Here is a 26,349-nt window from a genome sequence, read left to right on the forward strand (position 1 = left end):
CCTATTTGTGCTCTGAATGTGACAAAACATTTTCATGTAAATCAAAGCTTATTGTCCATCACAGGATTCACACAGGAGACACCATTTAAATGTTCTGAATGTAGCAAATGTTTTACACACATATCAACTCTTGTTGGACATCAGAGGACTCACACAGGAGAGAAACCATTTAAATGCTCTGAATGTAGCGACTGTTTTACGCACATGTCAACTCTTGTTGGACATCAAAGGACTCACACAGGAGAGAAACCATTTAAGTGCTCAGAATGTAGCAGGTGTTTTACCCTGAATGCAAACCTGTTGGAACATCAGAAGATTCACACAGGAGTGAAACCATTTAAATGTTCTGAATGTAACAAATGTTTTTCCCACATGTCAACTCTTGTAACACATCAAATGACTCACACAGAAGAGAAGCCATTTAAATGCTCTGAATGTAGCAAATGTTTTACCCAGAGGTCAACGTTTGTAAAACATAAAATGACTCACACAGGTGAGAAACCATTTAAATGTTCTGAATGTAGCAAATGTTTTACCCATAAGTCAACTCTTGTAAGACATCAGATGATTCACACAGGAGAGAAACCGTTTAAATGCTCTGAGTGTAACAAGTGTTTTATCCAGAAATCAAATCTTGTTGTACATCAGAGGATTCACACAGGATATAAACCATAAAAGACTAGTTCTTCACACCATGCCATTAAATAAGTCCCAAGGAGGACACATTGTTTCCAAAGGTACCTGATAAGGTCCTTAATAAGAATTTATTTTATACTCCATAGTGATTGTCATCAGGCAGCACTGACCTGTATATAGACTGAAGGACCATGTTCACACAATATCTGTAATTACCATTTATGTTACTAACAGCTGTTTCTATCACACTTGTTGTTTAATAAAATCTGACATTGATAAATGTGGAGATTCTGTTTTTGATTGTGGAACTAATATCTTTTTCAGTAGTAATGAATATTGTACACTCTGCTTCATTTTAAAAGATGGAACCAGGGGTGATAATTAGGTGGTCATCCATGCTGACAGTATGACAACCAATAATGAAATCCCAGCAAAGAACACATTAGTAACTTACAGCAAATGTATTAGCAAAGTGCTTTTTGTGCCTAAACTGAAAAATAAATACAGGGACTGATTCATCAAGGAACGTACATGCCGATTTTTTGCATATAATCCGCAAATTAAATCTGCACATGCCGAAAACCGGACCATATGCAATTAAACGCAGCAACGTTCAATTCATCTTCATATGCAAAGGACACTTACTACAGATTATGATTTCTGGGAGGGAACGGGAAAGAGAAGCAGCGTTCTCCCTTATTCTATGTACAGTAAGGACGTGCCAAACACAAGTGCACATAGCCATGTCTGACTCAAGCTTTGGGCATCTCTCAGGTACTTGTTTTTCTGCCATATTCCTTGCTCCATCCGTCTTTCTCCCAATCTGTCCTCCTTCAAGAGGGCACTCAAAACTTACCTGTTCCTAAAGGCTTACCAACCTTCCACCTAACCTACTCATCTCCTCCGCCTGTTCTCCCCCTCTCTCCTCCCAGCCCCCCCCCTGTTCTCTCCCCACTTACTTCAACTTGCTCCCTGTTTGCCTGAGTTCTGTCTACCCTCCCTTAGAATGTAAGCTCGTATGAGCAGGGCCCTCTTCCCTTTGTTCTCCATACCTGTTCTTCTGCTCCATCTTTACTGCATTAGCATGCCTGGAGTCTCTGAAGTTTTGGTATTTTTTTGTTTACTGTTTGTAATGTTTCACCTTGTTAAGTCTACTGTTTGTGCTGTGTACGGCGCTGCGGAACTCTTGTGGCGCCTAATAAATAAAGGATAATAATAATAGATAGATAGTATTGTAAACTAATAGCATTATAATTATTATGCATATATATATCCATTGCATATTCACTACATTGTATTATCTATTAGTAAACATTGTATTGTAAAACAAAGCTGGGTTAATATGTGTTGAACTTTATATATCCTGATAATACGCTGTACATTATATGTATCTCCTTTCTCCTATAGTTCAGGTGTAGTAAGATATTCATGAACCATTACAAATATTATTGTACATTTGTAATATATTCGTAAATATGGACATTTATCTTATTTGTATGAGTCATATATATTAGGACAAGAATAATTTAGGACAAGAATAATTTAGATCTCACATATTCATGAAAGCCAACTTTTGTGGCACAATTGCTTAAGATTCAGACCCAAATAGTTCCATGAACCAACCACTGTATACATGATAATGAATTTAGTGTGCCAATAATTCTATAACTAAAAACACACAGAGAGCATACTAGGTGCTGAAATAGAATTTATAACCCAGCGCTGAGGAATTAATTAACCCAATCCTAACAACGATGAGTTCATAAAAAGGAATATTACTGACTAACTTGATCAGAAAATGACTTCAACAAATGAATGAAAAATTGCACAATATTTGTTACACTTGCTAAATTATCATTTGATCCACTCAGATCAAGACAAATATTATATTGTTATCAATAGTTGTTTAAGGGTTTAATTACTTTTTGTTTAAAAAATATCCTACTGATCACCGGCTGCTTAGACAGAGAATAGCGCGTTTATACCACTGGTCTATGGAAATCTAAGTTGTTTATCATCTTATCAAACCTCATTTATCACCATCTGCTCTGACCAATAAAAATGTACTTTGTGCCACTGGTTTACATCCTTTAATAACTCTAGGAGACCACATATACATTGTAAGATGAGTGCACTGATCAGAACTTGATAGCAAAACAACATTTATCATGTTATGTGGGGATCAATTAATACATTTTCAAGTGTAACAAGTGTTGTGTAATTTATTGATTTATCATTAATTTGATTATACACATATATATATATTATAGTTATTCCTGGAACACAGTTGTAGACAGTGTTCTTTTCGAAAGATTGTAAATTACAGTTTGCTGACACCCGTCGGAGATATTTGCAACCTTGTGCCGTGAGCCACATCCCCTCAGGTGTCGTCTTTTCCTTTTTCTCTGCCTTTTGCACTGGTATAATTCACTCCTAAAAAAAACTGTCTGAAGAGGAGCCAAGTGCATTATCCATACTGGAAAGGGGGTGATTTCCTCCTCACTAGGTCTAGTTTCCTGGAAACAGACATCTCTTCTTTGCAAGTGACTGTTGGGACTATGGGGTCTAGTAAGTTCATCTCCCAAAAGACAAAATTATACTATATTTATCTTATAGTCTAGAGAAGCTTTGTGGAGTTTGACCTTATTGAAGGAAAGAAGTTCTTCCCCATATTTAGCTGCCTGATCAGACACCTTCTTACACCAAACATTCTATATGATGATAACATGTAAATCATTAATCTGGGTGATTTAATTTCTAACATCCACCAGGTCCTTCGTTGCCTCCTCAGTAACAACAAGGGTCAAATCCATGGAAGATTTATTTAAAATTACCCAACATGTTCTACAGAATTCAGTGTTTGTACGACCTATAGTGGGCTGGTTATTGAATCTAAAGAATCTTGGTATTTATTTAGCTTTGCAATAGTGAGTTACAGTGGCTGAATGAAATGTAAATCCACCTCTCTTTTCTGTAATGTCAAAAATATATTATAAATAACTTTACTTGTAGTGTCTGCATTATCGGGTAATGTCTCAGAATGAATAATTTTACTGGTTTCATCCTCTGAAGAGGACAATATCTCAACGTGTAGCAGGTTTTCACCTATTACATCTGCAAATGCAGATTAAAAGCAACAAAACATCCAATAATTGCCAATAACAATGAGATTGAGTCTCTATATGTAAGTATAAATCAGTTATTAAATTATATAAATCTGGACATTAATATAAATCTATATATTCTCTATTATCAGCACTATGGTATCATGTGTGTAACAGATTGTAAATTGATTTGGGCAGGGCCACTTTTACCTTCTATCTGCCTAAACAATAGTTGAATCCTAAACAAAGGTCCATTTGTTGACATAACAGGATGTCAGAAACTGCTATGATCTAATTAGAAGATTTTACCACCTGCTGAGGTCTAATTAGAATTTTTATTTGTATTCACTGATCTCAGGAATGTTTATACCCCATTTACAAGTCAAGGAGGTTTACATGAGAAGCTGCTCTGATGAAAGAATATGTATGAACATTATGAGACGCTAATTTAAATTGGATAGAAACAGTCTGAAAATATCTTTTGGTCATCTCGGAAACTACTGAAGACAGGTGGGGAGGAATTGTTATAAATAGGCATTATCAGGCTTTTGTCAGTTAGTTGATGGTTGAATTGGTGGCTGGAGGACTGGAAGGTGGAACAGTAAGAATGAGCATAAAGTAAATACATTGAAGGCAAACTCAACAGTGTAAGGTAATTATTTTATGTCTAATAAGATAATGAAACATACACAAATGATTAGATATTGTCTTGATATGAATCTGGTATGAGTTATTGCCTTAAATGTTCTGCCCTAACAATGTTTATATAATTTATATTGCAATGTAACAGAATTATAAATATAGTTTTAATGGTACACTAATAAGATTTGTATATTCTATAACTTCTTTCTATCTATATATTTTGTGGTACTGTGGGATCATGTGTGTAATGTTATAATATAGGGACACTGATCCTCAATTACTTAAGATTAAGACCCAAATAGGTTAATGAACCAACCACTGTATACATGATAATGAATTTAGTGTGCCAATAATTCTGTAACTAACAACACACATTAAGCGATAGATATACTTAAGAACTGATTGGCCATTTTACTAGGTGCTGATAAAGAATTTATAACACAGGACTGAGGAATTATTAAATATTAATTACTTTTTGTTTAAAAAAAATCCTATTGATCCCCGGCTGCTTAGATATAGAATAGCGTGTTTATACCGCTGGTTTATGGAAATCTAAATTGTTTATCATCTCATCAAACCTCATTTATCACCAGCTGCTCTGACCAATAATAATGTACTTTGTGCTGCTGATTTACATCTTTTAATAGCTACAGAAGACCTCCATATATCATTGGAAGATCAGTGCACGAATCAGAACTTGATAGCAATACAATATTTATCTTGTTATGTGTGGACCAATTAATACCTTTTTAAGTGTAACAAGTATTATGGAATTTATTACACAGGTCTGCAAAAAAGCTGACTGATTCAATAAGTAACAGTTGATCACATTATTCTCAGAAGTAGATCTCTGCTTTCAGCATTTGAGCTGTGTCAGCTCACGGTACCAGGAGGGACATAAGAACTGAGACATTCGATATGTATTGTGAGCCTATTTTTCTCTGACATTTTAAGACAGAACACTGGTAATTGAAGGATTTTAGATCTCACTACTCACCTTTATACTGACTGTCTCCTTACATTCTTGGATTCTATGAATGATTGACATTGCACAGTGAGCTATTAAAACCTGTTCTCTGAACTTGGCTGACATTAACTTATCTGATATATTTTCCTAACGGCTATTTCTAAACATTGTATGCATAAATCTTTGCATCATTTTCCTTAGGGTGCTATCACCTGCTTTTTAACAATTGAAAAGGAGTTTTCTATTCTGTAAAATGAATTTGATTGTTTTAAATTAGGTTATCATTCTGGTTTAATTTAGATGAATGTCATTAATAATCTGTCTTTACAAATTAATTTACTTATATATTTTATTATGGGTTATTTTTAACAATGAATAATATTGTTGTCAGTGTTACTGCTGATATTCAGAACATACCTTTCTGCTCTCAATATCTGTCTATATAATATATAAATCCTAAACAAAATGTCCATTTGTTGACATAACAGAATGTCAGACAGCGCTGATCTAATTAGAAGATTTTACCACCTGCTGAGGTCTAATTAGAATTTTCCTTTGTATTCAGTGACCTTAGGAATGTTTATATCTCATTTACATGTCAGTGAGATTAACATGAGAGACATGGAGACAAACAGTCTGAGAACCTTCTGGTCATCCCGGGAACTATTGAAGAGAGATGGGGAGGAATGACTATAAATAGGCAGTATCAGCCCAGTGTTAGTGAGTTGGTGGCTGGAGAGCTGGAAGGAGGGAACAGTAAGAATGATCAGGAGGGAAAGAGATAGAAGGAGAAATCTTCGCAGTAAGGTAATTATATTATGCTTTAGAATATACTGATATATATACAAATATTGGAGATACTATGTTGTAGATATTGTATTGTTATAAATGTGTTCTACCGTAATCTTATAAGCAAATGTTTGTTGTACAATTAACATAAAACATAATATATATATATATATATATATATATATATATATACAAATAATCACAAGAAAAAGCACCAAACTTTCCAGAGGACAACAGATATCTCAGATAAGATTTATATGTAATGTCACTTGGTATACAGATATTGATTAGTGCACATCACTATTGACATTTATTTGATAATACTGCACTGTTTTGTGCTTTTTCTTGTGATGCTTTGTGGATGATTACCTGGAACAGGTGAAGGCGTTTATCACTAATATTTGATAATCACTTAGTGCCACAAATTTTGTTCTTGTGAGTATATATAGATATGCACTCAGTGGTCACTTTATTATGTACACTGTTCTAGGACCTGCAGGGCCCCCCTTTAGGTTGCTCTAATATGATTTGCTAGTTATATATTTACATTACTCCAGAGAGCCTCATTTTTAACACTTTTTTTCTTTAGTGTACTTGTTGTGAATTTTATTCACGTTAGTAACACCTACATCTAAACACGTAAACTGTTAAGTAATAGTAAGTTTGCTGTGAGTCTATTATCTCCTTTGTGAATATATATCACACATTTTTGTCTTGTGTAAGTGTACAGATATACCTTGACAGATTACTTTTAAGTATGTATGTTTGTATATCAATGTACACAAAAATAAAAACAATGGTCACTGTCTGAGTCATAGTTGTTAGTGTGTATTTTTTTTCCTTCCTTATCCAATATAATATGGCTATTGTTAAACTAGTTTCATTAATGTAATAAATAGGCTGCTAAAGTTTACTTTTGTTTTGCTTACAGATAAATTAATGAGCAGTATTCCCATTAATAACAGAAGATATCTTGGACAGGTCCTTGTTCTCTGAGCATCTGAGTGTACTAAGAAAACTCACCTACAAGTCATAAATACTGCAGTGATCAATTCTTCTGTATAGCAGCTAACTTCATTTTTGAATAGGAGAAATTTTCTACAACTAATTTGTTGCAAAATCACATGATGAATCTAAAAGAAGAGAAGCCCTATCTGTGCTCTGAATGTGACAAAACATTTTCATGTAATTCAAAGCTTATTGTCCATCACAGGACTCACACCGGAGAGAAACCATTTAAATGTTCTGAATGTAGCAAATGCTTTACCCAAAAGGCAAGTCTTGTTAAACATCAGATGATTCACACAGGAGAGAAACCATTTAAATGTTCTGAATGTAGCAAGTGTTTTACTGAGAAATCAAACCTGGTGGAACATGTGAGGATTCAAACAGGAGATAAACCATTTAAATGTCCTGAATGTAGCAAATGTTTTACCCATAAGGCAAATCTTGTTAAACATCAGATGATTCACACAGGTGAGAAACCATTTAAATGTTCTGAATGTAGCAAATGCTTTACCCAAAAGGCAAGTCTTGTTAAACATCAGATGATTCACACAGGAGAGAAACCATTTAAATGTTCTGAATGTAGCAAGTGTTTTACTGAGAAATCAAACCTGGTGGAACATGTGAGGATTCACACAGGAGATAAACCATTTAAATGTCCTGAATGTAGCAAATGTTTTACCCATAAGGCAAATCTTGTTAAACATCAGATGATTCACACAGGAGATAAACCATTTAAATGTCCTGAATGTAGCAAATGTTTTACCCAACAGGCAAGTCTTGTTAAACATCAGATGATTCACACAGGAGAGAAACCATTTAAATGCTCTGAATGTAGCAAGTGTTTTACCCAAAAAATAGATCTTGTAGAACATCAGAGGATTCACACAGGAGAAAGGCCATTTAAATGCTCTGAATGTAGCAAGTGTTTTATCCAGAAATCACATCTTGTTGTACATGAGAGGATTCACACAGGATATAAACCATAAAAGACTAGAGCAGTCTGGATATTGGACTTGGGGACATCTTTCCACCTCGCATGTTACTCCTGATATGAACTAGAGCTCTATATAACTAGAACTAGACAATGACGATGTGGCAGCCCTTGCTGAGCTCTGTAATATACGGCTGTTCTGCTCATGCAGGTGCTGGGACTAGTACATAAAAGAACTTTCTATCTAGTAGGGAGTTCCTGCAGCTCTTCTCAGTACTGGGATTACTTCTATGACAGACAGAGCTATAGGTACTGAATATATCTACAGTAACACTGCACACTGCCCTGTTTAAAATACATATTTCTCTATTGATCTATGTTACAGCCTCCACAATCTTTCCCTCATACTTTTCTATTGCTGTCTTATCTCCCTCTGTAATGACAACTATGTACTCAGAAAGTGTTGTTTAGTAAATGTTAAATGTAAACTACTGGTTGCTGTATCCCATAACAACCAATCAGATCATCACATTTGCTGGTTTTATGGCACCAGGCTGCTAACAGCTGATTTTGGTTGCTATGGGTTACAGCGCATCCTTGTTCTTCACACCATCTTATTAAATAAGTCCCATTGAGGACACATTGTTTCTCAGGGTACCTTCAAAAGTATTTCTTCTATACTCTATAGTGATTGTCATCAGACATCACTGACCTGTATATAGACTGAAGGACCATGTTCACACAATATCTGTAATTACCATTTATGTTACTGGCAGCTGTTTCTATAATACCTGATGTTGAATAAAATCTGATAGTGATAAATGTGGAGATTCTGTTTCTGATTGTGGAACTAATATCTATTTTCAGTACTACTGAGTATTGTACACTCTGCTGCATTTTAAAAGATGGAACCAGGGGTGATAATTAGTTGGTCATCCATGCTCATAATATGACAACCATTGATGAAAACACAGCAACAAACACATTAGTAACACACAGCAAATGTATTAGCAATGTGCTTTTTTTTGCCTGTACTGAAATATGAAATATAAACACTGGGTCTGATTCATCAAAGAACATAAATGAGAATTTTATGTGTATAATCCGCAAATTTATTCTGTGAATGCCCATACCTGGACCATTCACAACTAAACACAGCAATGTTCACTTCATCTGCATATGCAAAGAACACTTACTACAGGTTACAATTTCTGTAAGGGAACGGACGGGGAAGCAGCGTTCTCCTTTATTCTATGTACAGTATGGACGTGCCAAACACGAGTACACTGAGCCACATCAGATTCAAGCTCTGGGAATCTCTCAGGTACTTGATTCTCTGCTGTATCTTTTGCTCCAGCTACAAGACTAGTTTAGGTCCTGATTACTAGTGATGACAGTCTCGTATGCATGCTATAACATATGTTTGCAATCAGGAGGAACTGTAACAATGTATTTTATGTTCAGTAGATATTACAAACATCCTAATAAATGTATTGGGGGGAAAAAAACTAAAAAAACATTTTTTAATTAATGCCTATATTATTAACAGGGGACATTAATTGAATAGGTTTTTCAGATCTGTTAATTGTTGAACTCAGGAGTCTGAAGAGCTGATTACTGGGTGCTGTAAATTAAAGAGTACATTGCTCTCAGTTTACATGACTTGATGAATCAGTCCCAGGGTCTTACTGATAATCAGTAATTGCTGAGTTGAAGAAAATATACATAGTGTTCCCTGCTAGCTGCTGTCTGTCCTTGTCTCCCGTCCTAGAGAGGGACAACTACTCACTGTGTAATGGTGGATAATTTACTATACTAAACTAACATCTCCCCATTATACATATATATATATATATATACATATCCATCAGCTCCAGTACCCCGCAATACCCTCAGACCACCTCCAGGCCATGCATTAAATTACTGCCCTACTTGAACTGCATAATTTGCATGAAAAAAATAAAAATAAATAATAACTATTCTGTACCCACCAAGTCTACTCCCATATAGATATGCCCTTTATGGGTTCCCTTTTCATGCAGAAGACAACCTTCCCATAGATCATTCCCATTTTATGGGCACATTATGCAGGGCTTTATTAACATATCATTTCATTAGCACCCCACAATAATACTGAATGTGGTTGGATTATTCACTATTTTCAATTTGATCTTTAGCTCTCGATATCCATCAAAGACTTCTTTGATTTTATTACTTCTGACGACATTCATCATCTTCATCATCATCGTTTATATCTAGTGCTCCACAGATACCATAGTGCCGGACAATCAGCTTATAAATATGACATACATCTTACAGATATGACATACATCTTACAGATATGACAAACACCAATATAATAAATATTTTACCTGATCCATAAATACAATTAAGTATAACAACATGTACATGGATACTCATGAGCTGGCATACGGCTAGTATGGATACAAGTATGAGTTCTATGTGTGAGAGTGAACAAACAGCAGTAGACTTTGCCATATCAGAGTCATATGAGACTGACAGACATGAGATTTAGGGAAAAGAGGACTCTGCCCATGATAGCTTACATTCTAGAGGGAGGGAGTAATGAGAGATTAGTCGACAGAAGTCAACAGAAGAAATAGTTGGAGTGGACATGATGGTCTAGGAGGGAGTGTGGTAGACAAGCTTGAAGAGATGAGTTTTGAAAGGAATTCCATTGGTTGGGAGCAGATCAGAAGAAGTTTTAGAGATGGGAGCGGTAGAAGGTTTAACAGCGGGAGAGAGTGGAAGGTCATAGGTAGAACACTGGACGAGCTGGGGTCTATCTCTTGACGAGATCAGAGATGTATGGAAGGGAAGAGTTAGTCATGACACTCGGATCTTACCTTCAGATATAGTCTGTGAAACACACAAATCTATATCTGAGGTCTCTCATTAAGGCGGCATCTATGCTCTAGAAAAATATCAACCTTAGAAATGTAAAATTTAAAGAAACAACTTGGATCACTGCTCAGCCAGTCCTTCTCCTGACCTCTTTTTAACATAAACATCACACTTAAGGAACAATGTAACACTATACTTTCTAAAAAGGCTGCCATTAACCTTAAAGAACGTAGTAGCACCTCTATAATAAACCAGACTAAGCTTACTCCTTGCTAGTCAACAAGCTTAGATAACAGAAGGTTGCAGAAACTTGGATTCATTAAATTCCAGTGAGGCATACTTACCGATCTCATAAAGTAATCTTTGAATTTTGGGACTTTTATTTGTCGCTGTACAATTTACCTGTAATATGGATATTAGTAGTCACCTTGTCTTTTTATGTCTTCTATAAAAGTGTTCTGCTCCCAGCATTGTGCCCTTATATTTTTACACAACACCTTGGTGGCTTCTAATATCCTTATAACTTACAGAAGAGGGATCCTATATATGTGCAGAATGTTATAAGGCTGCAGAGATAACCTGCTCAGTCCTATGCATCCAAGTATTGGAACATTACACAATCCACTAGCTGCACCCCCTAGTGGTCACTCACATTATTGTCATAAAAAACAGTCTTCACATTATATTAGGATTATCAAATTCCAACGAGGCGTACTTACTGACCTCATAAAGTAATCTTTGAATTTTGAGACTTTTATTTGTCGCTGCATAATTTACCTGTAATATGGATATTAGTAGTCACCTTGGCTTTATATGTCTTATATAAAAGTATTATACTTCCACTGTGATACAATCCTCTAGCTGCACCCTCTAGTGGTCACTCACATTTATGTCATAATGACACTCTTCCCATTATATTAGGGCTGTCAGCTGCTTTTGGTTGATTTCATATACTTCCCTTATGGGGTCTTCGCTCTATTAGCTTTGCCAATTATGTCCATTTATGGTCACTTTGTTTTTAAAATTATTATTATCCTTTATTTATAAGGCACCACAAGGGTTCTGCAGCATCACACACAGCAGGTTATAACATACAACAAAATGGCAAACTAAGATAAGTACAAATGTGACAATTTTATATAAATGCAAACACAATTTTACATAATTACCTAACCATATAATCATAATTCACAAAATTACATAATTATATAAGGAAAACACTGGTACAGAGAGCCTCATGTTTTTCTATCCTTGCCCCTAATCCATGTCATCTATCAGGCAATCTGAGCTGTTCTCTGATAGTGACCTGTACAAGTGAATGGGTGGGTGACTGACTTCCAATCCCTGTTTTTATACTGATGTATTTCAGACAAAGTGATAGATAATTTCATACATTTTCTCCATGAAGTGTAAATTTGGCACTGAAATCTATTGGTGTATATATCATGTATGTTATTAAATGCTTTATTGTCTTGTTGTGTTGTATATCTGTATATCACAAGCCATGTTTTTAAGTCATTTTTATTTAAATATCTGCTGCAGTATGTGATCTAGTGTATGGATGACGGGAAAGTGAGTAATTTCACAAAGATAACTCTCCATTATGATTGTTACCAGGGTAGAGGTAATAGTACACAGGGGAGGTAATAGTACACAGGGGAGGTAATAGTAAACAGGAGAGGTAATAGTACACAGGAGAGGTAATAGTACACAGGATAGGTAATAATACACAGGAGTGGTAATAGTACACAGGAGAGGTAATGATACACAGGAGAGGTAATGATACACAGGAGAGGTAATAGTACACAGGAGAGAGGTAATAGTACACAAGAGAGGTAAAAGTACACATGCGAGGTAATAGTACACAGTAGAGGAAATAGTACACAGAGGAGAGGTAATAGTACACAGGAGAGGTAATAGTACACAGGAGAGAGGTAATAGTACACATGAGAGGTAATAGTACATACGGGAGAGGTAATTGTACACAGGAGAGGTAATAGTACACATGGGAGGTAATAGTACACAGGAGAGGTAATGATACACAGGAGAGGTAATAGTACACAGGAGAGGTAATAATACACAGGAGAGGTAATAGTACACAGGAGAGGTAATAATACACAGGAGAGGTAATAGTACACAGGAGAGGTAATAGTACACAGGGGAGGTAATAGTACACAGGGGAGAGGTAGTAGTACACAGGAGAGAGGTAATAGTACACAGGAGAGGTAATAGTACACAGGAGAGTTAATAGTACACAGGAGAGGTAATAGTACACAGGACAGGTAATAGTACACAGGACAGGTAATAGTACACAGGGGAGGTAATAGTACACAGGAGAGAGGTAATAGTACACAGGAGAGGTAATAGTACACAGGGGAGGTAATAGTACACAGGGGAGAGGTAATAGTACACAGGAGAGGTAATAGTACACAGGGGAGGTAATAGTACACAGGAGAGGTAATAGTACACAGGAGAGAGGTAATAGTACACAGGGGAGAGGTAATAGTACACAGGAGAGGTAATAGTACACAGGGGAGGTAATAGTACACAGGAGAGGTAATAGTACACAGGGGAGAGGTAATAGTACACAGGAGAGAGGTAATAGTACACAGGACAGGTAATAGTACACAAGGGAGGTAATACTACATAGTACAGGAGGTATTATATAGTATACACACAGGGCAGACTAAGAATCGTCCCAGGCAGTGACAGCACACAGGCCCACCTGCTTTGGGACTCCCTGTAATGTATTGTTACACGATGAATGACCATTGCTGGTGCAGTGTGACATGAAGCATTTCCATAGACATATGTTTCATGCTCTGTGTTCTGTCCAAACTAATCATTTCCCTTGTTGTGTAAAGCACACAAGTCTCTGTGTGATGCACTCGGAGCACCAGGAATATCCATAATACCATAATGTTTATTAAAAAAGATATATGGAGCGAAACTTAAAAAGCACCACACATGAAACTGATATGATTTATTAATGGACTAAGTGATGTGTTTTAGGTCTGCAAGTATGTATAACAACTAAATGTTACTATTATATCTGTAGCGTTGCACACAGGAGGTTAGAACATACAGCACAATGACAAAACAGCAAGAACAAAGTTGACAATATAACATAAATTCAAACAACAAAACAAGATAATGATATAAGGAAAACACTAGGAGAGAGCGCCCTGCTCATGAGAGCCTACATTCTAGAGGGGATGGGGGGACGCAGAGTAGGTGAAACAGAGTTGGGTCAGCTGAGGTAGGGGAAGGACAGGTGGGAGAGTTAGGAGGAGGGATGGTAGGATTGAATGAAAACATGAGATTTAAGGAATGTTTATCGGCTTTGACACTGATTGATAGTGTAATTTGGAGTGGGGATGTGTTACAGAGGTTGGGAAGAGCACGGGAGAAATCCTGGTGGTGGGAGTTGGAAGAGGGAATCAGTGAGGAGTTTGGGCTGCTGTCATTGGCTGAGTGGAGCAGGTGGGAGGGAGTGTGAGGAAATGAGGTTGGGTATGTAGTGGGGAGAGGAGTGGTCGAGGGCTTTGTAGGTAAGGAGTATGAATTGTATTCTGAAGCGGAACTGTCTACTGCGAGTGTTACCAGGGGAGAGATAATAGGACACAGGAGAGGTTGGGGAAACAGCACAGATAACCTTACATCACCTAATATATATATTACCATATATTATATAGTATACACATAATAAGGGCAGCAGCACTCACTTGTATCTTGTACAGATCCAGGGCAGAGGCAGGGAGCGTAATATAGTATATTACAATCAGGACAACACTCAGAGTGAGCACAAAATCATATTTATTAGGTTAATCCATTTCAGCAACAAGTTAATCCAGAGGTCGTCCTTTTGTCACTTGTTGTGGTCTTTTGTATCAACTCGTTACTCAGTTGGATTAACCTAATAACTATGATTTTGTGCTCATTCTGAGTGTTGTCCTGCTTGTAATATACAGGATCTATTTACATAAACACAGGATCCTCTGCACTCGCCAATGGGATTATTAATGCTATTTAAGCTGTAATCTGTATTGAGAAAATGACCAACTCACACTGAAGTCTGCCCTTTCTGGACAGTTCCTACACTAAATATAAACATACATCACTGTGCTAAACATATTACCATAATCATTGTAGATTTATATGTGTGTGTGTGTTATGTCTAATTATTTATGATGAAATATATTGAAATCAGAGAAACTGCTGATATGTAAAACAGATCTTTCTGCTCACACCCAAATATAAATATATTCAGAACCACTTTATGCTGTTTGCAATGTCATAGGAAAATATGATCACGTCTAGTAATACAGTGTTTATAGTTTTCTATTATCCAACGTTAAATTGCAGCATTGTGTAGATTAAGTTCCTTATTCCAGGTTAGGGGTGAAGCCTCCTGTATGTGAAACTGAACAATTGAAGTAAGCTGTCTGGCAGGGATCCCATGTAACCGTAAGCAGCGGTGGGCACGGGTCTCTTCTGTGACCGACAGATAGGTGTAATTAGCGTCACCAATGTACTCACTGATAGCCGTCTCCATCTTGTGGGAAGGAGACAGCTCCAGCCTAGGAGTGAGCTGCAGAGAATCTCCACCGTGGTTTATACTGTAACCAATGACAATAGTATAAATGTCCAATTCAGCCTGTGAATGGCAATGAATTACTTTGATCCTTTCATGAGCTCCAACAATATGTCATAAAAATGTCCTGACCGGTTTCATCACCATCTAGGTAATGTCCACAGAGGGGATGTGGATTGTACACTGTCAGCAAACAACAGAGGACCAAGCTGATTAGATTCCCCCTTAATACTTGTTATTGAATCAAGAGCAGCTGTATGATCTGTGCACAAGACGGATGTTTTGTAAACCAATTTTCACATACATAAAATGCTTAAATAAACTACAAGTAATGTTTCTTTATGTCACTTTTATTCAAGTATCTGCTGAAGTATGTGATTTACTCTATGAATGTAGTAGTTTCAGAAACATGACATTATTATTATTATTATTATTAGTAGTAGTATTAGTATGATTATTATTATTAGTAGTATTAGTATGATTATTATTATTAGTAGTATTAGTATGATTATTATTATTATTATTATTAGTAGTAGTAGTAGTATGATTATTATTATTATTAGTAGTAGTAGTAGTAGTATTAGTATGATTATTATTATTATTATTATTAGTAGTAGTAGTATGATTATTATTATTAGTAGTAGTATTAGTATGATTATGATTATTATTAGTAGTATTAGTATGATTATTATTATTATTAGTAGTAGAAGTAGTATAATTATTATTATTATTAGTAGTATTAGTATGATTATTATTATTATTAGTAGTAGTAGTAGTATGATTATTATTATTAGTAGTAGTATTAGTATGATTATTATTATTAGTAGTAGTATTAGTATGATTATTATTATAATTAGTAGTAGTAGTAGTATGATTATTATTATTAGGATAAAGGGGTGTCCTTTTGAATCATGTCCCAGATGTGCGTCCTTACAGTGCAATAAAACAAGTCTGTGTATTATGTCTTATTTTTATCAGTGAATCATATTGAAATCAGAGTTACTGCTGATACTTAGATCAGGGGGTAAATGTATCAAGCTGAGAGTTTTCCGGCGAGTTTGAAAATCCAATCAGATTCTAGCTATCATTTATTTAGTACATTCTACAAAATGACAGCTAGAATCTGATTGGTTGCTATAGGCAACATCTCCACTTTTCAAACCCGCCGGAAAACTCTCAGCTTGATACATTTACCCCCAGGTCTTTCTGCTCACACCCTCTGCATAGACAATAGGTGAATCCTAAACAAAAGATCCATTTGTTGACATAACAGAATGTCTGAAACTAAGAGGTCTAATTAGAAGATTTTACCACCTGCTGAGGTCTAATTAGAAGATTCCTTTGTAGTAAGTGACCTTAGGAATGTTTATATCTCATTTACAAGTCAGTGATGTTTACATAAGACTGTGCATTGATGAAGGAAAACTTACACATTTAATGAAACAATAATTTAAATATTACCTAGAGACAAACAGGCTGAGAATATATTTTGGTCATCCGGGGACCTACTGAGGAGAGATGGGGAGGAATAACTAAATATTAATGTAAATTTGTAATATATGTATAAATATATTAATGGAGATTTCTAGGTTTTCTTCCACACTGTATGAGCCATATATGTAAGTATAGGAATAATTTAATTCTCCCATAATCTTAAAAGGACACTTTTGTTGCACAATTACTTAATATTAAGACCAAATAGTTCCATGAGCCAACCATTGATTACATGATAATATAGTAAATGTAGTTTGGAAATAATATATTCTCTATCAGTGCTGTGGTATCATGTGTGCATTATATCTATATATTCTCTATCAGTACTGTGGTATTATGTGTGTAATATATATATATATATATATATATATATATTCTCTATCAGTACTGTGGTATCATGTGTGCATTATATCTATATATTCTCTATCAGTACTGTGGTATTATGTGTGTAATATATATATATATATTCTCTATCAGTACTGTGGTGTCATGTGTGTAATATATATATATATTCTCTATCAGTACTGTGGTATCATGCGTATAATATATCTATATATTCTCTATCAGTACTGTCGTATCATGTGTGTAATATATCTATATATTCTCTATCAGTACTGTGGTATCATGTGTGTAATATATCTATATATTCTCTATCAGTACTGTGGTATTATGTGTGTAATATATCTATATATTCTCTATCAGTACTGTGGTATCATGCGTATAATATATCTATATATTCTCTATCAGTACTGTGGTATCATGTGTGTAATATATCTATATATTCTCTATCAGTACTGTGGTATTATGTGTGTAATATATCTATATATTCTCTATCAGTACTGTGGTATCATGTGTGTAATATATCTATATATTCTCTGTCAGTACTGTGGTATCATGTGTTTAATATATCTATATATTCTCTATCAGTACTGTGGTATCATGTGTGTAATATATCTATATATTCTCTATCAGTACTGTGGTATCATGTGTGTAATATATCTATATATTCTCTATCAGTACTGTGGTATCATGTGTGTAATATATCTATATATTCTCTATCAGTACTGTGGTATCATGTGTGTAATATATCTATATATTCTCTATCAGTACTGTGGTATCATGTGTGTAATATATCTATATATTCTCTATCAGTACTGTGGTATCATGTGTGTAATATATCTATATGTTCTCTATCAGTACTGTGGTGTCATGTGTGTAATATATCTATATATTCTCTCTCAGTACTGTGGTATCATGTGTGTAATATATCTATATATTCTCTATCAGTACTGTGGTATCATGTGTGTAATATATCTATATATTCTCTATCAGTACTGTGGTATCATGTGTGTAATATATCTATATATTCTCTATCAGTACTGTGGTATCATGTGTGTAATATATCTATATGTTCTCTATCAGTACTGTGGTGTCATGTGTGTAATATATCTATATATTCTCTATCAGTGCTGTGGTATCATGTGTGTAATATATCTATATATTCTCTATCAGTACTGTGGTATCATGTGTGTAATATATCTATATATTCTCTATCAGTACTGTGATATCATGTGTGTAATATATCTATATAGTCTCTATCAGTACTGTGGTATCATGTGTGTAATATATCTATATATTCTCTTTCAGTATTGTGGTATCGTGTGTGTAATATATCTATATATTCTCTATCAGTACTGTGGTATCATGTATGTAATATATCTATATATTCTCTATCAGTGCTGTGATATCATGTGTGCAATATATCTATATATTCTCTATCAGTGCTGTGGTATCATGTGTGTAATATATCTATATATTCTCTATCAGTACTGTGGTATAATGAGTGTAATATTAATGTTATGGCCCTGCACAGGAGGTCCGGCTAGTACTGATAGCAATTGAATAGCAAACTCTCTGCCTCAGTGTAATTACTAGCAAACTGCATTGTAAGTCATATAATTAATGTGTCTGAATCTTACTATGAAAAAAACCCATTAATTAGCTATTAATATTTTGTATTTTTTATTAGATCTTCTATATTACTTAACCGGTAGATGTTATTTAATCTCTAGATGTGGCCTTTTACCAATGTAGACTTGTGGCTGAATGAGGAGCATCTGTTTATCTGCTGCCGCTGACTTACGTGTTTATTTAGTTCATCTGACACATGTGATACATCGACGCTCCCATTGTATTTATGTGATGTAATGTGACACATTGTTGCCTCCACTTAGGTTATTGTGATAGATATATGTGATACATTTAGTTGTGCCTCTTGTCACAGTTGTTTCATCTATTCTTGTTCAAATTACATTGGTTGATTATTCTAATCAGAGTTTCTCTGTTCTCACAAATTTTTACATACTCTGACAATCTGTTCTTTACTCTGAGCTGTTATTATTCCATATGTGATTATCTGTTTTACTGATATTTTGCTGGTAGAAAGAAGTCAGATCCATTAATACATGTAAAAAAAAAACTTTTAATACTTATATATGTTCTGAATTTTAATCTTAAATATCAAAGAGGTTTGCAGCAATCCTTACAAAGTTGGACATTCGTCTTTCCGTTGTACAGGTGATTAGTGATCAGATGTGATTGAATACATCACATATAAATACTGAGACTGTATCACTTGGATTCATCCTTCTGATGAAAGTCCAAAAGCACAGAAACGTGTCAATATAAAATTCTTCTACTAACATACAAGGCCATCAACAAAATTGCACCGACATACATTTCCTCACTTGTCTCGAAATATCTCCCTACTCGACACCTCCGTTCTGCACAAGATTTACGTCTCTCCTCCACTCTCATCACATCCTCCCATTCTCGGTTACAGGATTTTTTCCGGGCTGCACCCACTTTGTGGAATTCCCTCCCACGCACAGTAAGACTTTCCTCTAGTCTTCAAACCTTCAAGCGTTCACTGAAAACCCACCTCTTCAGACAAGGTTATGATATTCCTCAACCATCATCTTAATTTCCCTAGATTACCCTATTGCCATCCTCTACACTGCTAACGCAAGACAACAACCTTCTGACCAACATTGTAACACACACAGCCCACTCAGTACTTTTACCTTTGCATGCTAGCTGGTCCATTGTGCAATATAACTCCCATTGTCCTATAGATTGTAAGTTTTCGAGCAGGGTTCTCTTACCTCTCTGTCTGTATGTATTACCCAGTATTGTCTTATTGATGTTTGTTCCCAATTGTAAAGCGCTACGGAATTTGCTGGCGCTATATAAATAAATGTTGATGATGATGAAGGTTCTTACTACAGTCTCCATAAGGATTGGTCACATTATTCTCAGAAGTAGATCTCTGCTTTCAGTATTTATGAAATTCGATATCTATGATGAGCCTATTTTTCCCTGTTATTTTAAGGCAGAACTCTGATAATTGAAGGGTTTTAGATCTCAACATTTATCACCTGTATACTGACTGTCTGTTTTCAATCCCAGATTCCATGAATGACATTGCACAGTGAACTCAGGTGACATTAAGTTACCTGATATATGATCATTGTTAACAGCTAGTTCTAATAATTGTATACATAAATCTTTCAATCATGTTCCTGAGGGTGCTATCATCTGCTTTATAACAATTGAAAGGAGTTTTTTTTATTGTCTATTAAATAGATTTGATAGTTATAAATGAGGTTCTGCTATATGTATCATTCTGGCTTTATTTAGATGAATATCCTCAATAATCTGCCTTAACAATTTCATTTATATTAAATAATTTACTTATATCTTTTGTTATAGTGTATTTTTAACAATGAATAAAATTAATATCAGAGTTACTGCTGATATGTACAATAGGACATTCTGCTCACACTCTCTGCCTACACAATAGACAAATCCTAAACGAAAGGTCCAGACTGTGCTGATCTAATTAGAATGTGAGATTTTACCACCTGCCAAGGTCTACTTAGTATTTTCCTTTGAAGTCAGTGACCTTAGGAATGTTTATACCTCATTTACATGTCAATGAGATTTACATGAGAGACCTGGAGACAAACAGTCTGAGAACCTTCTGGTCATCCCGGGAACTATTGAAGAGAGATGGGGAGGAATGACTATAAATAGGCAGTATCAGCCCAGTGTTAGTGAGTTGGTGGCTGGAGAGCTGGAAGGATGGAACAGTAAGAATGATCAGGAGGGAAAGAGATAGAAGGAGAAATCTTCAGAGTAAGAATATACTGATATATACACAAACATTTATAAGTGTTATATTATAGATATTGTATTGTACTTATGGGATGTGTTTTTGTCTTAGCAATGTTTATATAGTTATTATTACAATCTAACAGCATTATAATTAATATAGTATATTACTGTGCATTGTATATTCTGTACATTGTATTATCTATTAGTAAATATTATATTGTAAAACAAAGCTGTGTTACATGTGTTGAACTTTAAATCTCCTGATAATACACTGTACATTATATGTATCTGCTTTCTCCTATGGTTGCAGTGTAGTTAGATATACATGAACCAGTATGTTTGCAATATATACATAAACATATTTATGGACATTTCTAGATTTTCACCTAAATTGTATGAGTCATATATGTAAGGACGGGAAAAATTTAGATCTCCCATAATTATAAAAGACAACAATTGTTGCACAATTGCTTAAGATAATGGTTCAAATAGTTTTATGAGCCAACCATTGTATACATGATAATAAGTATAGTTTGGCAATAATATATATTCCCTATCAGTACTGTGGTATCATCTGTGTATTATATTTATATATTCTCTAGCAGTACTGTGGTATCATGTGTGTAATATATCTATATATTCTCTATCAGTACTGTGATATCATGTGTGTAATATTTTCTATATTCTCTAGCAGTACTGTGGTATCATGTGTGTAATATATCTATATATTCACTATCAGTACTGTGATATCATGTGTGTAATATTTTCTATATTCTCTATCAGTACTGTGGTATCATGTGTGTAATATATCTATATATTCTCTATCAGTACTGTGGTATCCTGTGTGTAATATTTTCTATATTCTCTATCAGTACTGTGGTATCCTGTGTGTAATATATATATATATATCTACCAGTACTCTTGTGTAATTTGTGTAATATATATACTGTATATCATAACATTATGATTACTCCAGATAGTGTATTTTCTCCAAGAGGTAATTAACATTAACAGGAAAGCCTATTTCTCAGATAATGTTCTGAAAATTTGTTTTATACATTCTTATCTTCCTATAGATTCTCAGAAAATTCCCATTCACAGTCATGTATATTAGTGTGTGTCCAAACTACATCCCTTCAGGTGTCCAAAATATAATTATATAGTATTAAAAAATGTATCACTACAATCTGAGGTAGTTACCAAGTTATCACTTCCATATTCTATGTATTTGTATCAGTAATTCCCCCATATCAGACATAAGGGGCCATGATTGTGACCAGATTAATAGACTGAGCAAGAAGTGTTTTATTTTGCACTATATAGAGAAGTGTTTTACACTGTTGAAAATTGTTATCTTAGTGCTTTTTATATGGAATTATGGAATAAATGGAAATCATTCTACTTACTATAGCAGAAGCTGTCAGATGTGATATAAAGTAAGAAGTGACCTGAACCCTATAATTATATAAGAGATTATTGGTGGGAGACACTACACCACTAAGGTAAATGTAATACAACATTGTTTAAAAAATGTAGAACACTAACTAGTTAACAATGACCTAAGTGGAGACGTCCTTCCCCCTGTGTTACATTCTCACATATATCTCTTTTACTACTGATCACATTATCATTTACATTGTAATAGATTGTTTGGGAAAACTAGATATAAATAAATATTTGTTCTAAACGATTTTTTCTTGTCACAACATTAGTGAGGACTGAGAGAGTCTTCAATACTGAGATCATTTATCTTTTCTTCTTGTAATAGTAACACTTTGTCCTGGGAGAGCTCCTCATAGAGAAACATATAAAATAAGGAAAAAGGATGAGAATAACTGGGATAATTCATTGGTATTTATACCGATGTAGTTTCTTTATCATGTGGAAATAATACATATTTGCTTTAAATTGAATAATGGTAACAACAGACAGATCTGCCTATACTAGGAAGCATTTTAGAATTATCACAGTAAAGAAATATAAAATCAATGGTTAACTTAACTGGATAAATTCTTATAGGGCCATCATATGATAAATGTCAGCAAATAGCTTAATTATTGCTTCATTATAAACCATGCACCCAATTTTCTTCATAATATGATATGTCTATTAATAGAGATGGTTATGTACTCTAAAGTCCAAACACTATATTGCGGAATTACCCCATATTATTTATATATATATATATAGTATATAATATAAGTTATACTATATATAAAATAATATATTGTGTGACTCCAGAGTGCCTTCTTAAGTGAACTTATTGACTATTTTGTTCATGGGAGCACCACCTACAACTAAATATGTAAACTGCTTCATTATTAGTGAGTAGGTGATGAGTCCATTATCTCCTGTGCGGATATATCACAGCTTTGTGTCTTGTAAGGATGTACAGAGAAAGCCTTCTCAGTCTTTATTAAGAATGTATGTAGGTAATTTTAATTCTACTTTTAATACCTTGGTATCTTTCACTTATTATTAGCGCCTTACTCAGTGTTCTTCATCTGATTTTGTAAATCTGTTCTTGGCTGGTCGAAGATGTACAAGATCTGAGCCTTTATCTTGAGGATAACGTGTATTTATTGCATAATACTTTATATTATGGCTTATTTTTAACAGTGAATCACATTGAAATCAGAGTTAGGGCTGCCTAGACAATACATACATAAAAAACAAAAGGTCTATTTGTTGACATAACAGGAAGTCAGATACTATGATAATCTAATTAGAATGCAAGATTTTACCATGAGTCAAGGTTTCTTTTATAGTAATTGATTTTAGAAATGTGTTTACATCATTTACATGCCAAGAAAGTGAGAGACCTGGAAAGAAACAGTCTGAGAATATATTTTGGTCATCCCGGGACCTATTGCAGAGAGATGGGGAGGAATGTCTATAAATAGACAGTATCAGCCCAGTGTTAGTGAGTTGGTGGCTGCAGAGCTGGAAGGATGGAATAGTTAGAAAGATCAGGAAAGAAAGTGATAGAAGCAGAAATCACCAGAGTAAGGTAATTTTATTGATACATAAACACAATTGCGCATATATTATGTTGTAGATATTGTATTGTTATATATGTGTGGTGCGTCTATTTCTTTACAATGTTTGTATTGTTAGCAATGCAACCTAACAGAATTATAATTATTAGGGTAATCATTTGTTCTTTTTATATTCTGTAATTTGTATTATCATCAGTAAATATTGAAAAACAAGATTTCTTTCCTCATTTTGATCTGTTTTTCTTCTAATGTAATAGTGAGTATGTGGAGAGTACTTAATCTCCTCTAGGGATGTATCACATCTTATTGTCTTCTGTGAGTGTACAGATAAGTCTCTACAGTTTTATTTATGAATATATGTGGCAATACACACAAGAATAAAAACAATTGCAAATGGTTGGGTCATAATTGCTTGTGTATAAAATATATTTGTCTTCTGTACAAACATTACTTTTGTTAAAGTAGATTAATTATTGTATAAAGCTTCTAAATATTAACAAACTTTTTTCTCTTAGGTGAATTAATGAACAGGATCACACTAAAAACAGAAGACATTTTGGGAAAGGACTTTGTACTCTAAACATGAGTGTTCCAAAAGAATAGTCTCATCTACATGTCATACAGACTACAAACATCAGTTCTTCATAAACTCTTTCGAATTCTCACAATCTTATTTTATTTTTTAATAGAAGAAACCTTCTACAAATAAGTTGCTGGTAACTAATACGCTAGAAGTCCTATCTATGCTCTGAATGTCACAAAGTTTTTGCTTGTAAATCACAACTACATCAGAGGACTCACACAAGAATGAAGCCATATAAATGCTCTGAATGCTACAAGTGTTTTACCAAAAAGTCAAATCTTGATGCACATCAGAGGATTCACACAGAAGAGAAACCATTTAAATGCTCTGAATGTATCAAGTGTTTTTCCCAGAATTCACATCTTGTTGCACATCAGAGGATTCACACAGGAGAGAAACCATTTGAATGCTCTGAATGTAGCAAGTGTTTTACCCAGAATTCACATCTTGTTGCACATCAGAGGATTCACACAGGAGAGAAACCATTTAAATGCTCTGAATGTAGCAAGTGTTTTACAAAGAATTCAAGTCTTGTAAGACATGAGATGATTCACACAGGAGAGAAACCATTCAAATGCTCTGAATGTAGCAAGTGTTTTACCCAAAAATCAGATCTTGTAAAACATCACAGGATTCACACATGAGAGAACCCATTTAAATTAACCATTAACACACTTTTTTCTCTTAGGTGAATTAATGAACAGGATCATACTAAAAACAGAAGACATTTTGGGAAAGGACTTTGTACTCTGAACATGAGTGTTCCAAAAGTATAGTCTCATCTACATGTCATACAGACTACAAACATCAGTTCCTAATAAACTCTTTTGGGTTTACAATGTCTTATTATTTTTTTTAATAAAAGAAACCTTCTACAAATAAGCTGCTGGTGAATAATGTGCTAGAAGCCCTATATATATTCTGAATGTCTCAAAAGTTTTGCTTATAAATCACAACTGACCATACATCAGAGGACTCACACAAGAATGAAACCATTTAAATGCTCTGAATGCTACAAGTGTTTTACCAAAAAGTCAAATCTTGATGCACATCACAGAATTCACAGAGGAGAGAAAACATATAAATGCTCTGAATGTAGCAAGTGCTTTACCATAAATTCAAGTTTTGTAAGACATCAGAGGATTCACACAGGAGAGAAACCATTCAAATGCTCTGAATGTAGCAAGTGTTTTATTCAAATGTCATCTCTTGAAAAACATTGGAAGATCCAGACAGAAGAGAAATTATTTTAATGCTCTGAATGTACCAAGTGTTTTACTCATAATTCATGTTTTCTTGCACATCAGATGATTCACACAAGAGACAAACCATTTAAATACTCTGACTGTAGCAAGAGTTTTACCCACAAGCCAGCTCTTATACAGCATCAGAGGATTCACACAGGAGCAGCAAGTGTTAAATTGAAAGAAGAGCACTTGTCACTCACCAGAAGATTCATACACAAGAGTCACCCTGAGGATCTGAATGTAGCATATGTATCATAAGCAAGTTATGTTGTTCTATCACCATAATATCCATATAGGGGATATGCAGTTTTATT

The 26,349-nt window shown here is 34.5% G+C and overlaps 1 protein-coding gene across 1 annotated transcript; it reads left to right on the top strand.

The window, feature by feature from the left end:
- The first annotated feature begins 204 nt into the window (after positions 1–204).
- On the top strand, positions 205–25,432 carry LOC142149635 (uncharacterized). Its single transcript, XM_075204956.1, has 3 exons — positions 205–493; positions 7,279–8,009; positions 25,142–25,432. The coding sequence occupies exons 1-3, from the start codon at positions 205–207 to the stop codon at positions 25,430–25,432; spliced, it is 1,311 nt and encodes a 436-aa protein (XP_075061057.1).
- The last annotated feature ends 917 nt before the right edge of the window (positions 25,433–26,349 follow it).

This window comes from Mixophyes fleayi, chromosome 4, assembly GCF_038048845.1.
Source record: "Mixophyes fleayi isolate aMixFle1 chromosome 4, aMixFle1.hap1, whole genome shotgun sequence".
In the NCBI taxonomy this organism is placed as follows: domain Eukaryota; kingdom Metazoa; phylum Chordata; class Amphibia; order Anura; family Limnodynastidae; genus Mixophyes; species Mixophyes fleayi.